The following is a 21,377-nucleotide window of genomic DNA, read 5'->3' on the forward strand; positions in this document are numbered from 1 at the left end:
TTAACAAATCGTTCCGGTATGTGTTTATGTGTCCAGGTTTCCAATTTCTTTATTTGTCAGTTTTCTCTTTAAACCCCTATCCAACATAGTGTCAAATAAAAAAAAATCCCTTTACAGCCTTCAAAACAGTAGAATTTATTTCAGGGCTATTGCATTAAATTACACATGAATGTCTGTTTTTCCTGATATTTTGTGTACACAGCAAAGTAATTCATACTGCCACGTCTCTTGGCACTTTGCTCAACAAAACACAGCAATTAAGTATTTATGTTTCGGCGCTTCGCATATTATTAATATTCTATAGCGCATATTTAGAATGTCGCTGCAGGTGCTTATTCCTGTCTTTCTTGTGGCCTATCTGTAAGTGTTTACCAGATGTCAACATACATGTCTGAGTCGTTCCACCCACCCAGCCTGTGAGATCTGAGAGTCCACACTTGTGTAAACTGTGCTGGGTGTGACTACATGCTGGTGTTTTCTCTTATCAGAGCACTGATGACCCAGATGCCAACAAAGCGCCATAAGAAGCGTTTGCCATGTAATAATGCACAGTACCGTCAAGGTACTCGTGTGGTTGTGTTGGGGGATTTTGGACTCATGACCTCTCAGCTCTTGGCTGCAGCCTCGTATAACACTGCCACCTTTTCTTTGTTTTCGGTTGTAACTAGAGTATATGTGATCAGTGATCAACAGAGTGTTACGTTTCTTTATCGCTTCCTGATTGAGGGAGGGACTTCTGGGAACAGGTCAGTTCCTAGTTCCACTCCAGTGTCCAAACCATAACTGCGTCACTAACACAGACAGGTGGAGCCGTTCAGGTTTTGCTCCTATTCAAACAGACAGAAAAAGGTAGGTTTTTATTTCATTTTTGATTTTGTAAATGAACCTAATGAAATTCTAGCCAAATCTTATTGTGAGCCATTCAGTGCTTATCAAGATATGTTTTTTTTTGTTTGTTTCCAAAATAGAACCAAAGTGACAGCTGAAAATATTATTTTCAAGGTGTTATTGATGACATTCATCCACTAAATGTCTCCCACCACCTTTTTATTGCATTCACGTCACAACACTGCTGTTTATTCTGATCACCTGCCCCCTCAAGTAGTGCCAGTTTGTGCACTAGCTAATGTTGCGAACACTAGCTAGCCAACATTAGAGAGGAAGAACTCGACCATTCTTGCGTTTTTTTCCCCCCCACGAACTGTTAACTACCAGGACAGCTGATCTCTGACGAAACACAGATACCACAGAGAAAAAGAAAGAACCTTCATCAGTAACAAGTTGTTAGCTATACAATACTTTTGTATGAAGGCTGGTTTTAATCCCCTCCTGTTTGTCCTGTTAATGATACTGCATATTCATTTCAAATTAAAGGCCCTCTAGCGTTTCAGTGGGCAGCCACCTTTCATTTTTCATTTCTCAACAAGGCTTTTATTGTGAAACATTTGCAGGAGCATGTGGCAGAAAACTCATTGACTTGCTTGGTTCCCATTTGCACTGGAATTGTAGCAACCAACTGAAGTGTTATTTAATTCATTATTTCAATGTTTTACTTAAACACTTAAATTGAATAGTTACTGTGAAATTGTGTCACAGTTGTCCTGATGGATTGTGGGAGAACATGTTGGATATACCGGTCTGTAATTTGGTTTAATATCAAAAGGATTGGAAAATGAGTGTATGCCCGAACCCAAAGTAATAGACTGACTACAGATAAATGCCAGCCCACTTTAAAAACCCAAACTAGCCCTTTAATATTAGGACTCGACTATTTAATTTAATGTTAAAGAAACAACAACCCTTACCTGATTCAGCAGATGTAAAGCTTATACACCCTCGTCTTCTGCAGTGTACAGGAGCAGGCAGGATGTCTCTGACCATGGGCAAGGCTGATGGGGTCACCGTGATCACTTTGACCTCTGACTCTGAAAGCTCTTGTCCTCCACTGTGTCAAATCCTCATGAGACTTTGCTACAGCCCCGTGCTGTGCTCCGTGTCTCAGCACCTGAGGAGAGTCCAGAGATTTTCTCTGTCGGTACTTGGGGTGAGTTACAACCTTATATGTTTTAGGTGTCTATATGAACTTAACTTCAAAGCTCTGTACCTGTTCATGCGATGTGATGATGTGTCATGTTGTTCTGTTCATTTGCTTCACGCGTCACCTGGTAGATGCAGTTTTACTGTGCATTTGTATTTGTTTATTCTGTGTGTCTTCCTCTGCAGGCTCTGCATATTATGGATGGGTTGCTCAATGTCGGCATTGGAGTGATTCTCTCAAGGGGGTTATTTTGGTTGACAGATTTCTTTTGGCTCGGACCTGTTGTAAGTAAGCTTATGTTGTCATGTTTTTTTTATTTTATTTTCAATGTTCTTTTTACTGACAAAAGTCATGCTCCTCAGTCTCTCCCAGGGCTCAGGTGAAGACAAATACAACTTATATGGGCGGTTCAGTTGATTCCACAAAGATCCACCAAACAGATTTTTACATCGAGGGCAGTTTGGATGCAGAATGCGCACTTTGACATGTCAAATTATGAAATCTACAAAAATCACAAGGGATTTCCTGAGCTGATTTGAACGATCAGTGTTTTTCTTTTGTGTGTGTGTCTTTTCTCTAGTTTATCTTCTTGGGCCTCATGAACATTTTGTCTGAGAAGTACCCCAGTCCATGTCTGGTGAGTAGCTCAGCTTTATGACACCCCTCATGTGATCTTTTATTTCATTGTCATCTCTTATTTTTGTTTAATTTCAATACTAAAAAAATGGTGGACATGTTTGTACTTTTACATTTGCGACTCACAATGTCTCATATGTATACAGTATTTACATTAGAGGAGGCAGAATATAGACGCAGTGTCTTGCTTCAAATAGCAGACATCCAGCTGGTTCCAGTGCAGAAACACAAAGCTATCAGTGTGTAAGTGTGAGATATTATCTGTTACCACAATCCCTTATATTCGCACCATTGTGACTGTGTGTAGCCTATTGTAATGTCCTGTTGCATATCCTATTTCATCTATTTCATTATCTTTTGTTGTTTTTTAATGAATCATTCCAGTATGTGTTTATATGTCCTTGTTTCCAATTTCTTTTTTTGTCAATTTTCTCTTTAAACCCCTATTCAACATGGTATCAAATAAAAAAAATCCCTTTACCGTGGTAAAGGTTCCAGTGCAGTGACACAAAGCTATCAGTGTGTAAGTGTGAGATAGTCTGTGACTTCTTAAAGTCAATAAGTGGGCTGTATGCTGTTCATTGTGTTTATTGTTTTTGTGTTTGGATGTACATAAACTGACAATTGTTGTATTTTAGGTCATCCTCAACGTGACTGGGAATCTAGTCGGAGTTGGTATTGCCATTACAGCCATCGTAGTCAACAGCATCAGTACAGCAAACATGGGGGGAGAGTTTGCTTGGACATGTCGTTACTATTCAGATTACAGAACGCCATCTCCTATTGAAGACATCATGAGGAAGAATTGCGAGGAGGCCACAGCACTGGCTCTGGTAAGTGTCTGGCAAAGCATATAACAGATGAGTACAAAATAGAGAGCTTTAATTATTTTACACATATGGTCTTTAGGGTTACCGCCCATAATTGGCATCAACAGACTTATATTGTGAGGAATCACTCAAAATGAGTTTACAGCAGGCTTCACAGAGAACAAACAAACAAATGAAAGATGTTAAATACATTTCAAGTCATTTACACAAACAAGTATTGGGAAAAAATGCCATGTATGAGCTGGTTTAAGCTTCTGAAATGTAAACATTCTGAAGGTCCCACCATATATGATTAAATGAGTCATTTACTACATCCTACCTTGAGAAAGCAACAACACATTGAGTATGTTCAATTTATGGCCCACCCCTAAAGTGAGAACAAATTATACTTAGTTTATGTAGCAAATGTGCTTTAAGAGTTTAAAGTCAACAATATTTTTGCATCCCACCAGATGTTTTTCAGAAGCATGAATGCTTTGCTGATTGTTCTGGCAGTCCTGGAGCTCTGCGTCGCCATCAGCTCTGCTGTGTTGGGGATCAAGGCTCTGAGGAACAGCAAGACAACGAAAAACGAGGTAGAGTCCGCAAAATATCTGACTGCGAAATCTGTTATTTGTCCTGGAAAGTTTGCTAAAGGCCAGCGGCTCCGATCTGGTGACAGAAAAGTGACGTGGAGCTGCTTCCATTTATATAAATGCTGCACTTTATGCTAAGCTAATCGCCTTATATTTACAAAATATAGTGGCTTTATTTTATGCACTTTTCCCGACCAATTGTGTTTTCCGTTTTTATTATCATTATTGTGAAATGTATGATGAATCTAAAGCTTTTCGAGCCTCAGGAAAATGTAGGCTAAACGTTAAAACGGATGGAAACTGTAGAGTTTAGTCACGCATGCTGTGTGTGATTATGTCCTTTTGTGCTTTTTTGATTCTATTTCTTCTCTTTTAGAGCACTGATGATGCAGAACACTACAGAGAACTGCTGGGGGAGGTCACCAGCAACCCCACAGCCTAAATGAAAACCTCTGCTTTATGTCATCATACTACAACCATTTGCATTTTAAACCGTTGTGACTTATTGGTAAAAATCAACACTACATTGCGCTTCATGCTGTCCATTTCATTTTCAGTTTTATTGTCTGTTTTTGTTTTTAATCCTTCAAGTTAACTGTGATTTTCTGTCGAGTATAATGTATGCGAGAGGAGATTCAAGTGTGTTTCACAAATTATTGTTTGCAGTTTTTTTTTTTGTTTTTAATTCTACAACTGATTCTCTCCATGTGGTGTCAAGTCACCAAGTCACTTTTTGAAACTGCTTCCAATTTGCAGTATTTTCACCTCTGTCAAGGAGTTTGTGTTTTCATCCATGGTCCGTTTGTTTGTCAGCAAAACTACAAAAACTAAAAAACAAAAACTACCCAACAGATTTCCAATGAACTTGGAAGGAGGAGCGATCTTGGCTCAGCAAAGTCCCCATTTACCTCCGGTCTTGATCCGGATAAAAGGACAGATCCAGTATGATATCAAGCCACTTTAAAAAAATAAAGCCGTCAAAAGTAGTGTAGTAGTGTACTGTTACATATTTCAATTCTGTTTGTAGCCTATTTCTGTCATCAGTTTAATAACTTGTTGTAAAAATGCCTGTATCATTACATACTTTATTTCCTTTTGTGTTTTTAACAATTGCCATCATTCATAGTTTACGTCAGCAGAGCAATAGCTAACAGCTTTTAAGATAAATTCTAATATGTAATGTCTTTATATTTTCTGCTATTTACTTCTCTCCATAAAACAGTGAATGATAATAACCAGCTTCCTTAATGGTCTAAATCTGTACTGTAATTAGTTTTTCTTAAACTTGTCTAATATTGATTACCTTTTATCTTTGTCATTCAAAAATATAAGGTCATTATTGATATACTACTCTTATCACAAATATAAATTACGTTTTTACATATTTCCATCACTCTACGTATCTTAATCATATTGACTGGTATTATACGATAGATAGATAGATAGATAGATAGATAGATGTGCGATTGTACTCTATTTAAAAATAATATCAATAGTTAGCTAAGGGTTAAGTTCCTTCATCGCTTTCAGATGGGGGGAAGTACTGATGGGAACACTTTGGCATTCTCCTTCTCCTGTAAATGATAACTGCGTCACACTCGTACAGTCAGACAGGGTTTGCAAGGCAAACAACAATCCCCTCTGCTCAGACACAACCCGGTAAGTAAGTCTTTATCCTATGTTTGATTTGTAACGTTCTCTAATCACATGTTTAGCTAAGTGTTAAAATATGTACGTGGTCCTGTACTGCTATGTAAGTGAACTCATCCATCAAAGCCATCCGGTGCTCATCAAGTTAGTTAATGGATGAAGGTTTCAATTCGAGCCCCACGGGAAGGTAGATAAACGTCTTGGCAACGTATCAGGGGTGTAAATGCGTTTGTCAGGGGGGGGTTTAAGACAAGAAAACACGACTTTACTCCGGGGAGATGCGGGCGTTTCGCGTTAAAATCAAACCAACCCACGTAAAATCCAAGATGGCGCGTAACGTCTTCCTCGCTCACAAACCGCCGAGAGGCAAAGCGCTCGCTGCCCCCCGTGGCTGGAAGCTAAATCACCGCAGTGTTTATGTGTGGTCGTATTAAAAGCATGACAATAGCTCATAAAAATGCTGTTATCCCTTTTCAGAGTTGAGTTCATTTTTTAAGCTCAAACATAGACTTCAACGCTCAGCTGCCTGTAATACAGCTTCCGACCACCGGCGGCAGCACCGAGCGCAATGCTGCTGAGTGGGCAGCACTCCAGTCCGTGAGAGAGTAAGAAGGTAGCTGGTGTTTTGGTTTTTACTCAAAGTCATCTTCTTCAGTCCGTTTAAATAAATCGTGTTTATTTTACTTTACATTCTTCTCCTCCTGGTAAGAACAACCTTATACCGGATTCTTCTATCTGAATGTCTCAAAGGTCACATTTCCACTCTGGTCCAGGAATGTGTCGCTGTATATTTAAGTTGGAGGTTGTTCGAGTTGGTTATTTGTGTGATTCAAGCTAATTAGACGGGAACAATGCTGTTTGCTTCTGTGTCACAGATTTCCTCAGTTTAAAAACTAGTCAGCATACATGTATTTGTTTGTCAGGCGGAGTAAAAGTTAGGTGACACCCAAACGTCTGTGTCAAAGGCTGTAAGGTCTTATTCTATCTTTAAGTAACTAGTATATTTCTGTAACTAGCTACAACTAATGCAGTCTAATATAACAGTTACCTCCATAGGGGTTTTAATGGTCAGTCTCTGTCAAGTCTGTTTCAGAGAGGTGATGAATGAACTTTAAGATAATTTTTGAGTGTTTTTACCCACGCTCATTGATGTACATCACTCAAAATGAGTAAGGGATATTGGGATATTTTAGTGTTGCACTTGTTTTTTTCTGTGACATGTTAATTTGAAGTTGTCGTGGAAAATAGGAAACGAACAACTTCTCTCTTTGACTGCTTTATTAGTAGTTATTCACAAGAACAAATATGAAAACCAAACACTCCCGCAGCAGGAAAAACGCGAACTCTCCTAGCCCCTCCCGACTCCGTTACCGTGGTTACTAACTCATAACTCTTCGTTGCCATGGTTATTCACTGACGCTAGAGGGCCTTGCTCAACAGTCAGTTGTCAGTGAGAGGGAAACTAACCAGAGGGTAAATTATGTCCGTTCAACCCACAACAAATTTTTATTTTGTGTTTTGTGAATATTTAATTATACTTTTATTCTATTCTATTCTATTCTATTCTATTCTATATCCATTCACATGCATATATGCACCTGTGACTCAATATCCCTAACCGATGTTGAGTAGTGTTAATGGGTTGGACAAAATATTAGAAACACCCGCACACAGCAAAAGCCTACATAGAGTCAGCTGCACTTAGTCAAGCCGATAAGTACTTGCATCAGGAGACTCACAAAAGACAGATTGAAAAAGGAATTGTAACAATCAAAATAGCGGAGTGCGTCATATCCTGACTTTTAGTTCCTCTAAAAGTGTAGGATCATACAGTTCCTGAAGTTTAATAAAACTTGCCAGCTTCATTTGTAAATAACAGTTTTAGAACACCATGTTTATATCATTTTTTTACTGACTGAATTGACATATCTTGTGGAGTGCCCCTTTAACCTCAATCACAGTCACTCCTCTTAATATAAGTCTGCAAAGCACAGCATATGATGATACTGTTAAAAAAGCCCTTACATGCACTATAGGTAGAGGTTGACTGATATAGGCCCTGGCCAATTATCAGGACAAATATTCAGCATTTTCCAATTATCGTTATCTGTGATTTTTCTGTCAGATTAAATAAACACATTTATGGACCACTTTGGCTCTGATGCATCAACCTCTCACACAATGTCTCACCCACAACAACATCTGATTGGTTACACGTCACAATTAATAGCACTGAAAATCAGAATTTGCAAAGTAAGTTGTAACTAAAATAATCAAATAAATGAAGTGGAGAGAAAGTATAAAGAAACAGCAGATGGAAATGCTCAAGTTAAATCTGTGAGATTTTACGTTAGCACATGACATGAGTAAAGTGTACTTGGGTTAATTCCATCACTGGTTTTTGAAGGTCTTCTTTTTCTTGCAAATAAACATTGGTCCCAAATATCTGTTTTCAGTCTCCTTGATGTTACAAGAAAGGCCACATCCAATGCATTACAATTGTGCTATGAGCCATAAAAGAATCTTGACGTAATTAAGTGACTAATAATAAATGATTAGATATCAGTCGTATCACTTATGATTTACTGTTTCATGTACTATAGTGGAGACTGTGTTGTGCACATCAGTTTTGACAGCACAAGTTTCAACTGGTTTACAGGTTGGACGTAAAAATGATGAGGATTTAGTACTTGAACGTTAAGATTCATCATTTATTAAAGAAACAGCAACCATGACCAGATTCAGCAGATGTAAAGCTTATACATTGTTCGTTTTAATCCACAGGTGCAGGCAGGATGTCTCTGACCATGACCAAGGCTGATGGGGTCACTGTGTTAACTTTGACCTCTGACCCCAAAAGCTCCTGTCCTCCACTGTGTCAAATCTTGAAGGGCCTTTGCTACAGCCCAGCATGCTGCTCCTTGTCTCAGCGCCTGAGGAGAGTCCAGAGATCTTCTCAGTCAGTACTTGGGGTGAGTTACAACCTTCTCTGTTTGAAGTTAGTCTTTTGTCCACGTCACAGTGGAAAAGTTTTTCCAGTACGTTGTCAAAGTTCTGTACCTGTGCTCAGGTAATGTTGTGTTTATAGAAGTTACATAAGTTATAAGCTATATAAGTTATGTTTAGAAAGCACAATGAAACTATGAGAGAAAAGTGGTTTGAAAAAAGTTTGTTCTGAACCACAATGTTGCCCTCCAATTGACTTTAACAGTGTCACGTGGCGTTTGTTGTTCATACTGCGTTTCCTCCTCTGCAGGCTCTGCATATCATGGTTGGATTGCTCAACATCGGCCTCGGAGCAATCCTCTGTGCTGGTGCCTCTTGGTGGCAAATCGATGAGAGCGGGTTTCCTTTTTGGCTTGGAGGAATAGTAAGCAAGCTAATGTTGCTAATGTGGTCACTGGCTGTTCCCCCAGCCCTCTGCCTGGAGAGACCTCACTGCTTGCTATGTGGAGCTGAGTGGCCAGAAGATGTTTCTGGCGATGGTCACGTCAAGCTGCTCTGCACTTAATCCAATCCTACGTTTGCTTTTCCAATGTGTGTAAATCATGAACACACAGTATTTCAGTAGCTATTATATCGCAGCACGAGCTAACTTTGTGAAGGGCGTTCAGCTGATTCCATGATGTTTCACCTAACAGCTTTTCTCATATGGGACAGTCTGGATACTGAAGTGTCTCATTATTAATTCGCTAAAAATCCACTGGAGAGGCCAGTCCAAATGAGAAACAAGTATTGCAACAAAAGAAAATCCATTCAAACTGGATATTTCTCGTACTTTGACGTACTTTCAACAACAATCTTCTGATCTTTTCTTCATGTCTCATTTCATCACAGAAAAAAGCTCACGCATACTTGGCGAGGTTGAATGGTTTTAATCACGCTGTTTGTGTGGAAGAAAAGAAGTTTAAAGAATCTGTTCTTTGTCTTTTCCCCAGTTTATCATGTTTGGTGCCATTGGTATTTTGTCTGAGAAGTACCCCAGCCCGTGTATGGTAAGTAGATGAGGTATTTCGTATTCACATGTCATATTTTCAATTTACTTTCATCTCTTATTATTGTCTCATTTCAAGACAAAACATTATAATGTCACTATAAAAATATACACACCCACATTGCCTCATGTGTATACAGCCTTTTCATTTGAGTCGAAATCTTAAATTACATCCCAGCCACACAGCTGTTTCCACTGCAGGAAAACACAACTATCAGTGTTAACGGGTGAGATAGCCTGTGACTTTTTCATTTCCATCAGTGCATTGTACAGTGTTTATTGTTTGGAGTGGCTTTATGTTTGATTGCACATAAACTGTCAATTCTTGTATTTTAGGTCATCCTCAATGTGAGCCTCAATCTTCTAGCAGGACTTGCTTTTACCATTGCAGCCATCGCACTCTACAGCATCAATTTATCATATCTGTGGGTATCATTTTGTGACGATTATGACGATAGTTACAGACGACACAATACACCGTCTCCTGGTGAGGACATGATCAAGGAGAAATGCAAAGAGGGCCGAGCACTGGTTCTGGTAAGTTTTTACATTAATGTCAATGTCTTTTGCCTTGTTATTGTTTTCACTCACCGCACAAGCGCTTTCGATTACTGCTGCGAATATGGATACAAGCCCTAGACATGACATGAGATTCAGAAGCAGCATACTGTGGCAACAACAGAAGTTAACATGATTCTGAAGTGTTGAAGGTGAAGCAGACCAAATTTAAATTAAAACCAAAATGGCAGTAGATATTCATAACGAGATACGTCACTAGAAACAAGTCCCCAGCAAAACCTTTGTTTTCCTGTGGTTCTACATGTCTGGCCTGTCTTGCACTTGTCTCTTGCACTGCAAGTCCTTTTTTTCCTAAAGTCTTTTAAAAGTTATGAAATACATTTACTTAGTCTTACTTAATTTTTTTAGCACAAGTCATGGATCCGAACCGTGTTTTCCATCAATCACATTTCATCGACGGTCGTGCATGCAGCTCGCACCACAGGAGCACTGTGCTGTTTTGCGCTTTTCCAAGGCGTTTTATAAGCGGCTGCACCTGTAGTGATGAGTTTCAGTGTGGTCAGGGCCTCAGAGTGACAATGCGATAACAATATCAACATTGCACTTCGTATATGCCCTGAGTTTCTACATTTGTTCAGCAGGAGCTAAACGAGTCGGAGCTGCTTCATGGATACAAAGTCATAGAATGCACCAAACTATCAAAATGTGTGACCCTAAATACTATAATTGTCATACGTTGTGATCTAATGAGTCACAAAACCCAGCAAAAATGGTGTCATTTTGTAAATATAATGACTCTGCTTCTCCAATAATTTTAGTCACAGCCCGAAAGAAAGAAAAGTCAATTAGGAATACACGCGATAAAAAACACATTCAAAAGAAATATCTCAAGTTAAGAACATAATCTACAAATTCTATACGTTGGAATAAAACAAACAAATGTGTTTGAACATTGTGAAGTTAACATATTTTTTGTGTTTCTCACTAGATGCTATCAAGAGGCATTAACGGTTTGCTGATTGTCCTGTCAGTCCTGGAGCTCTGCCTCGTCATCAGCTCTGCCGTCTTGGGGATCAAGGCTCTGTGTAACAGTGAGAGGAGAGAAAATGAGGTAGAGTCTGCAAAACTGTTGAGACCGGAGAGTGGTATCTTCTTCATCTCCTCGTCTGTCTATTAGAAACTATTCCTTTAAAAATTCTAACTTCATCTCCAGTAAATGTCCGTATAAACATGAACATTTTACAAATATATATATTAGTATGCAGTAGGATGCCGAGCTGTACTTTCTTCTTTTCTTGATTTTGTTAAATTTATGTCGATATTTTCTGATTTAGAACAATGAAGACCCAGAGCGTTACAAGCCACTCCTGGAGGAAGTCACCAGTAACCCTGCAGCCTAAATGAAAGTCTGTGCTTGGAGCTGTCTGATACTATGATTCTATGCTTTTACACCACTGACCGAATGTATTGTAATGTCAGTGATATACAGAAATTAGCCGTTACAGTCTCTGCCAAACTTCTGTTCTTTTCCTACAAGGGTTGCTTAAAAAATAAGCACTTAAAGTTTAGAATATTTATCTCTACTGCACTAAATTGTATAAGTCGCTGTCTTATCATCACCTGTTAAAGTTTTCTAAAAAGTTGTTCCTTTTTTTATTATGAGTTTTTTATCAAGCAATGTGCCTTAAATTCAGGTTATTTGTAGGTCAAAGGGAGGTTTGTGCATGTGTTTGTTACATTTATTGAACAATGAGGATTTTGTTTGCTATTTTCAATGTTAAAGGTATCTGTTACATATTTCAGCTACATTTGTATTTCTTGTAGAAAATCTCTATCATGTGGACTCTAGTTTCTAAGCTGTTATCTCTAAATAGGTCAATTGTACCTGTTTAGTTGCTTTTGTTTTAATTTAGAATTCATGAATGTAGGCCGGCATAACACTTGAAATGATTTAAAATGGTTTCATTTTGCAATGTTTAGCCACAAAATACATATCAATGAATTAAAGTAAAAGGGATTTATGTTTTTCTACACTTGGATTCTTGTCCTACCAGTACATCAAATACACGGAAAATATGCTTGATCAGGTTACATGAACAAAATGTTGGTGTGGAGTCTTACTGGGGCCATTTGGACACATGACCTCTAAAGTTGTGGCCACGGCCCTGCATGTCACCACCACCTTTTCTTTGTTTGTTAGAGCAGAGTGTTCAAAGATGTCTTTGTGTTGAGCTGAATGATCTCTAAAGAGTTAAGTTTCTTTATAACTTCCAGGTCGGAGGAGGTACTTCTGGGAACTGGTTGGTGTAAGTTCTCCTCCCTCGGCCCTTTCCAAACAAACATCTGTGCAACAAACAAATAGCCAGAGTTTTGCAAAGTGGAAAGACACAAGCGGGTAAGTCTTGGCCAGATATTATGTAAGCTATATGGTCCTGTGCTACTACACAAGGTAAAGCATCCAGGTGTAATATTTAAGAAACGGACAGAACTTGCAGGTAGATCCAAAACTATAGGGGGCAGCATTACCGCTAACTGCTGCTCACTACTTGCTGCAGAGCTAAGTGGCTTCAGCTGACAGGACTCTACCTGCACCACAACCTCGTTTCATAGGGGGACTCTCCCCAAGCAACGGGGCTCAGCAGCCTTCCAGTAAAGATGGCTGGACGCCAGAGTGAACAGTGGCTGTGAAAAGGATCAGGCATCAGCAGAAGGTTATGTCCACCAATTTTGGACATCAAAGTGTGTTCACAAGTCTTGGGGAGTACTACTGAAACACATTAAAGAAGTTAATTACAAAGTTGTGCGTAACATTTATCCCACCAATAAATATGTGTCATTGATATGGATAATAAATGAGTTATGTGAAGATGAAGAAGAAACAATCATTCATCTGTTTTATGAATATCAGAACACATCAGAAATCTGGAAGAAAGTAGAGGAATAGCTTGATACCAAAACCAAATACACAGGAAGCCAAAGATGTTACATTATACGTTATGTATGTAAACAAAATCCAGGAAAGTCAAGGGACTGTGTATTTGATAATTCTTCTCTGGAAGTTAAACGTCCTTCAAGATAAGTTCTCAACTTCTGGGAATGAAGAAATACTTACCAAATTATAAACAGTATGCAATGTGCTGAGACAGACAGTATGCTACAAGAAATATTAAGAATCTGATTATACTACCTGCTGTTCTTAAGTTGTTCATTAATGTTATTATTGGTGTGCTTTACTCTTTTTTTATTTACCTTACAATACATTTACCGTGTATCACGATGCCTTGTTGTATTTATGCATCGTAATGCTACTTATGTGGTCACGATAGCTATGTCCTTTGTTTTCTCATCGTCACCTTGTAAGTGATGAGCAATTATTTTAAAAAGCTTTGGTAAAATAAAACGATTATATGTTCAGCTGTTGCAATGAAGCTTCCGGCCGCCGGTGGCAGAACTGAGCGCACTGCTGCTGAGTGAGCATCACTCCACCACCACAGTTGCCAAGTCCGCTTATTATAAGCGACTTTGGGCTTGTTTTCCTGTAAAGTTGCTTGTAAATATTGGTAGTCGCGGGTTTTTCGGGCTAAAGTGTTCCTCTTCCTATTGTATTGCATGTCATATCGTTTTGAAGTCCTGGAACCAAAACAAAATAGAATCTTAACATATATTAACATAATAAATACAATGATAAAATGCAATACATTTCTGGATTCAGGGTTATATTTATGTGTGTGCAAAGTATAATAATCTCTCTCTCTCTCTCTCTTTTTTTTTTTTTTTTTTTTACCACGACCAGAGAAGTCGCTTGCTTTGCTTGTTTTCATAGGCACACTTCCTTGTTTCTCTCGCGATATCTGGCAACACGTCCACCACATCCGTGTGAAAGACAGATGTGGTAAATCCGCTTCAGATCACTCCGAACCAGCGAGATAAATCAAGTTTCTGCCACTTCACACTGACTCTTCTCCCTCCGGTAGGTCAAAAAGAACAAGCTAACAAACACCCCTGCGTGTTAATGTCTGACACGGTTGGCTTTTCATACTGTAACAGGGTTAACGTCATGTACGTTCGGTTAAGATTCACTGTGGTTCCTGTAACGTTACCGTCAGTTACTTTTCTGATTCCAGTAAGCTAGTTTAATGAGACGAGGACAGTCCTGTTTTAACGCAATGCGTAATAAGTGGTGTTTAAAAACTGGTTGGTAGGAGCTCAGTGTTAACAGACGGAGAGAGAAAAGTTCGTCATCATCATCGACAGTCATATTTGCGTTGATGCCGCCTTGATTTGCTGGGACAGGTACGTAGACGTCGCCGCCATGTTGGATGTGGCAGGTCTGCCGTGTAAACAAATACAATATTCTTCTATCTGAATGTTTCAATGGGTCACATTTCTATTCTGGTCCAGGAGTGTATCGTTGGATATTTAAGTTGGTGGTTGTCTCAGTCGGTTATTTGTGTGATTCAAGCTAATGAGACGAGTTTAGTTTAAAAACTAGTCAGCATACTTATGTATTTGTTTGTCCGGTTGAGTAAAAGTTAGTAACACCCCAAACTTCTGTGCCAAAGGCTTTAAGGTCTTATTCCATCTTTAAGTCGTCCTGTAACTAGCTAAAACTAATGCAGTCTAATACAACAGTTACCTCCATGAAGGTTTTAATGGTCAGTTTCTGTCAAGTCTGTTTCAGAGAGGTGTTGAGTGTTGAGTGTACAGAGAAGTGTTTACCCACCCTCATTGATATATACCACTCAAAATGAGATAGGGTTAGGGATATTTTGGTGTTGCATTTGATTGTTTGTTTTGTGACATATATTAATTTGAAGAAGTTGTGGAAAATAGGAAACGAAATACTCTCCTAGCCTCCCCTTGTAACTCCGTTACCACGGTTACTCACTCACAACTCTTCGTTGCCATGGTTATTCACTGACGCTAGAATGCCTTGCTCAACAGCCAGTTGTCAGTTCAGCCTACTATAAAGTTTTATTTTGTGTTTTGTGAATATTTTCGTCCCATTTAACCAGACTTTTGTTGTATATCCATTCACATGCATATATGCACCTGTGACTCATTATCCCTAACGGATGTTGAGTAGTGTTAATGGGTTGGACAAAATATTAGAAACACCTGCCAACAGCAAAAGCCTACGTAGAGTCTGCTGCACTTAGTCAAGCCGATAAGTACTTCCATCAGGAGGCTCACAAAAGACAGATTGAAAAAGGAATTGTAACAAACAAAGCAGCAGAGTGCGTCATATCCTGACTTTCAGTTCCTCTAAAAGTGTTGGATCGTACAGTTCCTGCAGTATAATGGAACTTTACAGCATATTTCGTTTGTAAGTAATGGTTTTAGAACAGCATGTTTACAATGAGTGCATTTCCTTACTGACTGAATTGATCTCCATTTGCAAATCTTGTGGAGTGCCCCTTTAACCTCAATCACAGTCACTCCTCTTAATTTAAGTCTGCAAAACACAGCATATGATCCTGTTGAAAAAGCCCTTACATGCACTTATAAGTAGAGGTTGACTGATATGGGCCCTGGCCAATTATCAGGGCAAATATTCAGCAATTTTTCAATTATTGTTATTGGTGATTTTTCTGTCTGATTAAATAAACACATTTATGAACCACTTTGGCTCAACCTCTCACACAGTGTCTCACCCACAACAACATCTGATTGGTAACACAGCACAATTAATAGCACTGAAAATCAGAATCTGCAAAGTATCTAGTTACTAAAATAATCAAATAAATGAAGTGGAGGGAAAGTATAAAGAAACAGCAGATGGAAATACTCAAGTTAAGCATGTGGGATTGTACTTAAGCACATGACATGAGTAAATTTTACTTAGGTTAATTCCATCACTGGTTTTGAAAGTCTTTAAGATTTCTTGCAAATAAACATTCGTCCCAAATATATGTTTTCAGGCACCTTGATGTTGAATAATCCGTATCCGTATCCACCCTGAGAAAGGCATTTTGGTCGACCCCTAATTACAAAAAAGGCCAAAAGAACCATGACGTTATTTAGTTACTAATGATAAATTACTATTATATATTTTTTAAATTTAGAAAATCTCACTCGCATCTCCCCCAATCTTATCACCACAAATGTTTCCTGTTTTTTGAAAGTGACAAGAGTACATGTCAGCTATTTGGTGAAGAAATACTACTTAAGATATCAGTCGTATCAGTTATGATTTACTGTTTTATGTACTATAGTGGAGACTGTGTTGTGCACATCAGTTTTGACAGCACAAGTTTCAACTGGTTTACAGGTTGGACGTAAAAATGATGAGGATTTAGTACTTGAACGTTAAGATTCATCATTTATTAAAGAAACAGCAATCATGACCAAATTCGGCAGATGTAAAGCTTATACATTGTCTGTTTCATTCCACAGGTGCAGGCAGGATGTCTCTGACCATGACTAAGGCTGATGGGGTCACTGTGTTAACTTTGACTGCTGACCCCGAAAGCTCCTGTCCTCCACTGTGTCAAATCTTGAAGGGCCTTTGCTACAGCCCCGTGTGCTGCTCCTTGTCTCAGCGCCTGAGGAGAGTCCAGAGATCTTCTCAGTCAGTACTTGGGGTGAGTTACAACCTTCTCTGTTTGAAGTTAGTCTTTTGTCCACGTCACAGTGGAAAAGTTTTTCCAGTACGTTGTCAAAGTTCTGTACCTGTGCTCAGGTAATGTTGTGTTTATAGAAGTTACATAAGTTATAAGCTATGTGAGTTACATTTAGAAAGCACAATGAAAATGAAAGAAAAGTGGTTTGAAAAGAGTTTGTTCTGAACCACAGTGTTGTCCTCCAATTGACTTTAACAGGGCCACGTGGCGTTTGTTGTTCATACTGCGTTTCCTCCTCTACAGGCTCTGCATATCATGGTTGGATTGCTCAACATCGGCCTCGGAGCAATCCTCCGTAGCAGTGGTGGTGCCTCTTCATGGCGAATGGATGTGAGCGGGTTTCCCTTTTGGTTGGGAGCAATAGTAAGCAAGCTAATGTTGTATTTCTTTCATTTCTTTTTCCCTTCCTTTTCGCGGGGTGGGCCACCAAGCCAAAATCTTTGCCAAATTATTAAAAATAATCACAAAAGAAAACTTAACGTGTTCTACGCATCTCTCTGGCTGGGTGACTGGCTGTTCCCCCAGCCCTCTGCCTGGAGAGACCTCACTGCTTGCTATGTGGAGCTGAGTGGCCAGAAGATGTTTTTGGTGGTGGTCACGTCAAGCTGCTCTGCACTTAATCCAATTCTGCGTTTCCTTTTCCAATGTGTGTAAATCATGAACACACTATATTTCAGTAGCTATTATATCGCAGCCCGACCGAACTTTGTGAAGGTGTTCAGCTGATTCCATGATGTTTCACCTAACAGCTTTTCTCATATGGGACAGTCTGGATACTGAAGTGTCTCATTATTAAATCGCTAAAAATCCACTGGAGAGGCCAGTCCAAATGAGAAACAAGTATTGCAACAGAAGAAAATCCATTCAAACAGGATATTTCTTGTACTTTGACGTACTTTCAACAACAATCTTCTGATGTTTTCTTCATGTCTCATTTCATCACAGAAAAAAGCTCACGCATACTTAGCGAGGTTGAATGGTTTTAATCACGCTGTTTGTGTGGAAGAAAAGAAGTTTAAAGATTTTGTTCTTTGTCTTTTCCCCAGTTCATCATGTTTGGTTCCATTGGTATTTTGTCTGAGAAGTACCCCAGCCCATGTATGGTAAGTGCCTTATGTAATTTAATATCTTCATGTTATCTTTTAATTTACTTTCATCTATTATTCTTGTCTCATTTCAAGACAAAAAAATGATAATGTCACATGTCCTTCATAAATATACACACCCACATTGCCTCATGTGTATACAGCCTTTTCATTAGAGTTGAAATCTTAAATTACATCCCAGCCACACAGCTGTTTCCACTGCAGGAAAACACAACTATCAGTGTTAAAGGTTGAGATATCCTGTGACTTTTTAATTTCCATCAGTGTACTGCATGATGTTTATTGTTCGGAGTTGCTTTATGTTTGATTGCTCATAAACTGTCAATTCTTGTATTTTAGGTCATCCTCAATGTGACCCTGAATCTTCTAGCAGGAGTTGCTTTTGCCATTGCAGCCATTGCACTCTACATTATCAACTTTGCAGATATTTGGGTATGGATGTGCGAAGATTATGATTATCGTTACAGACGACACTATACACCATCTCCTGGTGAGGACATGGTCAGGGAGAAATGCGAGGAGGGCAGTGCGCTGGTTCTGGTAAGTTTTTACATTAATGTCGATGTCTTTTGCCTTGTTATTGTTTTCACTCACTGCACAAGCACTTCGATTACTGCTGCGAATTTGTATACAAGCCCTAGACATGGCATGAGATTCAGAAGCATTTGAATAAAACAAACAAACATGTTTGAACATTGTGAAATTAACACGTTTTGTGTTTCTCACTAGATGCTAGCAAGAGGCATTAACGGTTTGCTGATTGTCCTGTCAGTCCTGGAGCTCTGCCTCGTCATCAGCTCTGCCGTCTTGGGGATCAAGGCTCTGAGGAACAGTGAGAGGAGAGAAAATGAGGTAGAGTCTGCAAAATCATATCTTACTACTGTTGAACCTGTTGTTTATCCTGGAAAGATTGATTGAATACAAATGCTTTATTTACCACTTTTCTAAAACTTGACATTAAATCCTCTCCTCAATTCTGTCAGCCAGATAATGTTTGTAGAATCAGCTGACACAGTGGAAGTAAATAGTTGGACATTTTGGGAAGAAATGCTGATTTGTTTGGGCCGACAGTCAGTTACTACTGAGCCCTCTACCATCGTAACATCATGGTTTAAAAGACCCCTCACCAGAGAGCAAAGAAACAGTAGTGTGTTTTCAGATCTGCTGTAAGGCAGGAGTTGTTGGTGTTTGTGACATGTGTGAGAGAAAATGAAAATGGGTCTTAATGTTAAGTCGCAATGTCCCATTTATTGTTTTCCCTTTAAACCTGTCCAGTTTGAGGAAGTGTCTCAAGTCTTTATGCTAAGCTAATCTGCTGGCTGTAGCTTCAAATTCAGCATGTTGACAGGAGAGTCTGTTACAAACTATTCCTTTAAAAAATCATCATCAATCATCAAAAATCATTTGAAAAACTGTATCTCCAGTAAATGTCAGTATAAAAATGAGCATTTTACAAAATATATATATTAGTATGCAGTAGGATGCCGAGCTGTACTTTCTTCTTTTCTTAATTTTGTTGAATTTATGTCGATATTTTCTGATTTAGAACAATGAAGACCCAGAGCGTTACAAGCCACTCCTGGAGGAAGTCACCAGTAACCCTACAGCCTAAATGAAAGTCTGTGCTTGGAGCTGTCTGATACTATGATTCTATGCTTTTACACCACTGACCGAATGTATTGTAATGTCAGTGATATACAGAAATTAGCCGGTACAGTCTCTGCCAAACTTCTGTTCTTTTCCTACAAGGGTTGCTTAAAAAATAAGCACTTAAAGTTTAGAATATTTATCTCTACTGCACTAAATTGTATAAGTCGCTGTCTTATCATCACCTGTTAAAGTTTTCTAAAAAGTTGTTCCTTTTTTTATTATGAGTTTTTTATCAAGCAATGTGCCTTAAATTCAGGTTATTTGTAGGTCAAAGGGAGGTTTGTGCATGTGTTTGTTACATTTATTGAACAATGAGGATTTTGTTTGCTATTTTCAATGTAAAAGGTATCTGTTACATATTTCAGCTACGTTTGTATTTCTTGTAGAAAATCTCTATCATGTGGACTCTAGTTTCTAAGCTGTTATCTCTAAATAGGTCAATTGTACCTGTTTAGTTGATTTTGTTTTAATTTAGAATTCATGAATTTAGGCCGGCATAACACTTGAAATGATTTAAAATGGTTTCATTTTGCAATGTTTAGCCACAAAATACAAATCAATGAATTAAAGTAAAAGGGATTTATTTTTTCTACACTTGGACTCTTGTCCTACCAGTACATAAAATATACGGAAAATATGCTTGATCAGGTTACATGAATAAAATGTTGGTGTGGAGTCTTACTGGGGCCATTTGGACACATGACCTCTAAAGTTGTGGCCACGGCCCTGCATGTCACCACCACCTTTTCTTTGTTTGTTAGAGCAGAGTGTTCAAAGATGTCTTTGTGTTGAGCTGAATGATCTCTAAAGAGTTAAGTTTCTTTATAGCTTCCAGGTGGGAGGAGGCACTTCTGGGAACTGGTTGGTGTAAGTTCTCCTCCCTCGGCCCTTTCCAAACAAACATCTGTGCAACAAACAAATAGCCAGAGTTTTGCAAAGTGGACAGACACAAGCGGGTAAGTCTTGGCCAGATATTATGTAAGCTATATGGTCCTGTGCTACTACATAAGGTAACGCATCCAAGTGTAATATTTAAGGAACGGACAGAATTTGCAGGTAGAAGTGGCTTCAGCTGACAGCACTCTGCTTGCACCACAACCTCATTTCATAGGGGGACTCTCCACGAGCAACGGGGCTCAGCAGCCTTCCAGTAAAGATGGCTGGACGCCAGAGTGAACAGTGGCTGTGAAAAGGATCAGGCATCAGCAGAAGGTTATGTCCACCAATTTTGGACATCAAAGTGTGTTCACAAGTCTTGGGGAGTACTACTGAAACACATTAAAGAAGTTAATTCCAAAGTAACATTTATCCCACCAATAAATATGTGTCATTGATATGGATAATAAATGAGTTATGTGAAGATGAAGAAGAAACAATCATTCATCTGTTTTATGAATATCAGAACACATCAGAAATCTGGAAGAAAGTAGAGGAATAGCTTGATACCAAAACCAAATACACAGTTAAATTGGAAGCCAAAGATGTTACATTATACGTTATGTATGTAAACAAAATCCAGGAAAGTCAAGGGACTGTCAATTTGATAATTCTTCTCTGGAAGTTAAACGTCCTTCAAGATAAGTTCTCAACTTCTGGGAATGAAGAAATACTTACCAAATTATAAACAGTATGCAATGTGCTGAGACAGACAGTATGCTACAAGAAATATTAAGAATCTGATTATACTACCTGCTGTTCTTAAGTTGTTAATGTTATTATTGTTGTGCTTTACTCTTTTTTTTATTTACCTTACAAT

At 38.7% G+C, this 21,377-nt stretch overlaps 3 protein-coding genes across 4 annotated transcripts; all 3 read left to right on the plus strand.

Moving 5' to 3' along the window:
- The first annotated feature begins 729 nt into the window (after positions 1-729).
- Positions 730-5,317, plus strand: LOC115566867 (transmembrane protein 176B-like). Its single transcript, XM_030392902.1, has 7 exons — positions 730-849; positions 1,850-2,044; positions 2,224-2,322; positions 2,619-2,675; positions 3,313-3,507; positions 3,957-4,079; positions 4,456-5,317. Exons 2-7 carry the CDS (start codon positions 1,868-1,870, stop codon positions 4,519-4,521), a joined length of 717 nt encoding a protein of 238 aa, XP_030248762.1. The 5' UTR covers positions 730-849; positions 1,850-1,867; the 3' UTR covers positions 4,522-5,317.
- A 278-nt stretch (positions 5,318-5,595) lies between these two features.
- On the plus strand, positions 5,596-12,268 carry LOC115566862 (transmembrane protein 176B). The gene is made up of 7 exons (XM_030392894.1): positions 5,596-5,738; positions 8,514-8,701; positions 8,986-9,099; positions 9,668-9,724; positions 10,060-10,260; positions 11,231-11,353; positions 11,577-12,268. The coding sequence occupies exons 1-7, from the start codon at positions 5,660-5,662 to the stop codon at positions 11,640-11,642; spliced, it is 828 nt and encodes a 275-aa protein (XP_030248754.1). The 5' UTR covers positions 5,596-5,659; the 3' UTR covers positions 11,643-12,268.
- Positions 12,269-14,037: 1,769 nt separating this feature from the next.
- On the plus strand, positions 14,038-20,302 carry LOC115566864 (uncharacterized). Of its 2 annotated transcripts, none has more exons than XM_030392897.1 (7): positions 14,038-14,212; positions 16,639-16,826; positions 17,109-17,228; positions 17,912-17,968; positions 18,311-18,511; positions 18,701-18,823; positions 19,518-20,302. In XM_030392897.1, exons 2-7 carry the CDS (start codon positions 16,650-16,652, stop codon positions 19,581-19,583), a joined length of 744 nt encoding a protein of 247 aa, XP_030248757.1. In that variant the 5' UTR covers positions 14,038-14,212; positions 16,639-16,649; the 3' UTR covers positions 19,584-20,302. The 2 variants fall into 2 exon arrangements, with proteins under 2 accessions (XP_030248757.1, XP_030248758.1); XM_030392898.1 differs by lacking the exon at positions 14,038-14,212 and adding an exon at positions 14,271-14,535.
- The last annotated feature ends 1,075 nt before the right edge of the window (positions 20,303-21,377 follow it).

This window comes from Sparus aurata, chromosome 17, assembly GCF_900880675.1.
Source record: "Sparus aurata chromosome 17, fSpaAur1.1, whole genome shotgun sequence".
Lineage (NCBI taxonomy): Eukaryota > Metazoa > Chordata > Actinopteri > Spariformes > Sparidae > Sparus > Sparus aurata.

What these genes read in the sequence shown, in the direction of transcription:
- LOC115566864 (XM_030392897.1), top strand. Translation starts at nt 16,650, where the DNA reads ATGTCTCTGACCATGACTAAGGCTGATGGGGTCACTGTGTTAACTTTG. An exon ending in CCTTTTGGTTGGGAGCAATA is followed by an intron (nt 17,229 to 17,911) that starts GTAAGCAAGCTA and finishes TCTTTTCCCCAG; the next exon opens with TTCATCATGTTTGGTTCCAT. An exon ending in AGTACCCCAGCCCATGTATG is followed by an intron (nt 17,969 to 18,310) that starts GTAAGTGCCTTA and finishes CTTGTATTTTAG; the next exon opens with GTCATCCTCAATGTGACCCT.
- LOC115566867 (XM_030392902.1), top strand. Translation starts at nt 1,868, where the DNA reads ATGTCTCTGACCATGGGCAAGGCTGATGGGGTCACCGTGATCACTTTG. An exon ending in TTTCTCTGTCGGTACTTGGG is followed by an intron (nt 2,045 to 2,223) that starts GTGAGTTACAAC and finishes CTTCCTCTGCAG; the next exon opens with GCTCTGCATATTATGGATGG. An exon ending in GCAAGACAACGAAAAACGAG is followed by an intron (nt 4,080 to 4,455) that starts GTAGAGTCCGCA and finishes CTTCTCTTTTAG; the next exon opens with AGCACTGATGATGCAGAACA.
- LOC115566862 (XM_030392894.1), top strand. Translation starts at nt 5,660, where the DNA reads ATGATAACTGCGTCACACTCGTACAGTCAGACAGGGTTTGCAAGGCAA. An exon ending in CTTCTCAGTCAGTACTTGGG is followed by an intron (nt 8,702 to 8,985) that starts GTGAGTTACAAC and finishes CCTCCTCTGCAG; the next exon opens with GCTCTGCATATCATGGTTGG. An exon ending in GTGAGAGGAGAGAAAATGAG is followed by an intron (nt 11,354 to 11,576) that starts GTAGAGTCTGCA and finishes TTTCTGATTTAG; the next exon opens with AACAATGAAGACCCAGAGCG.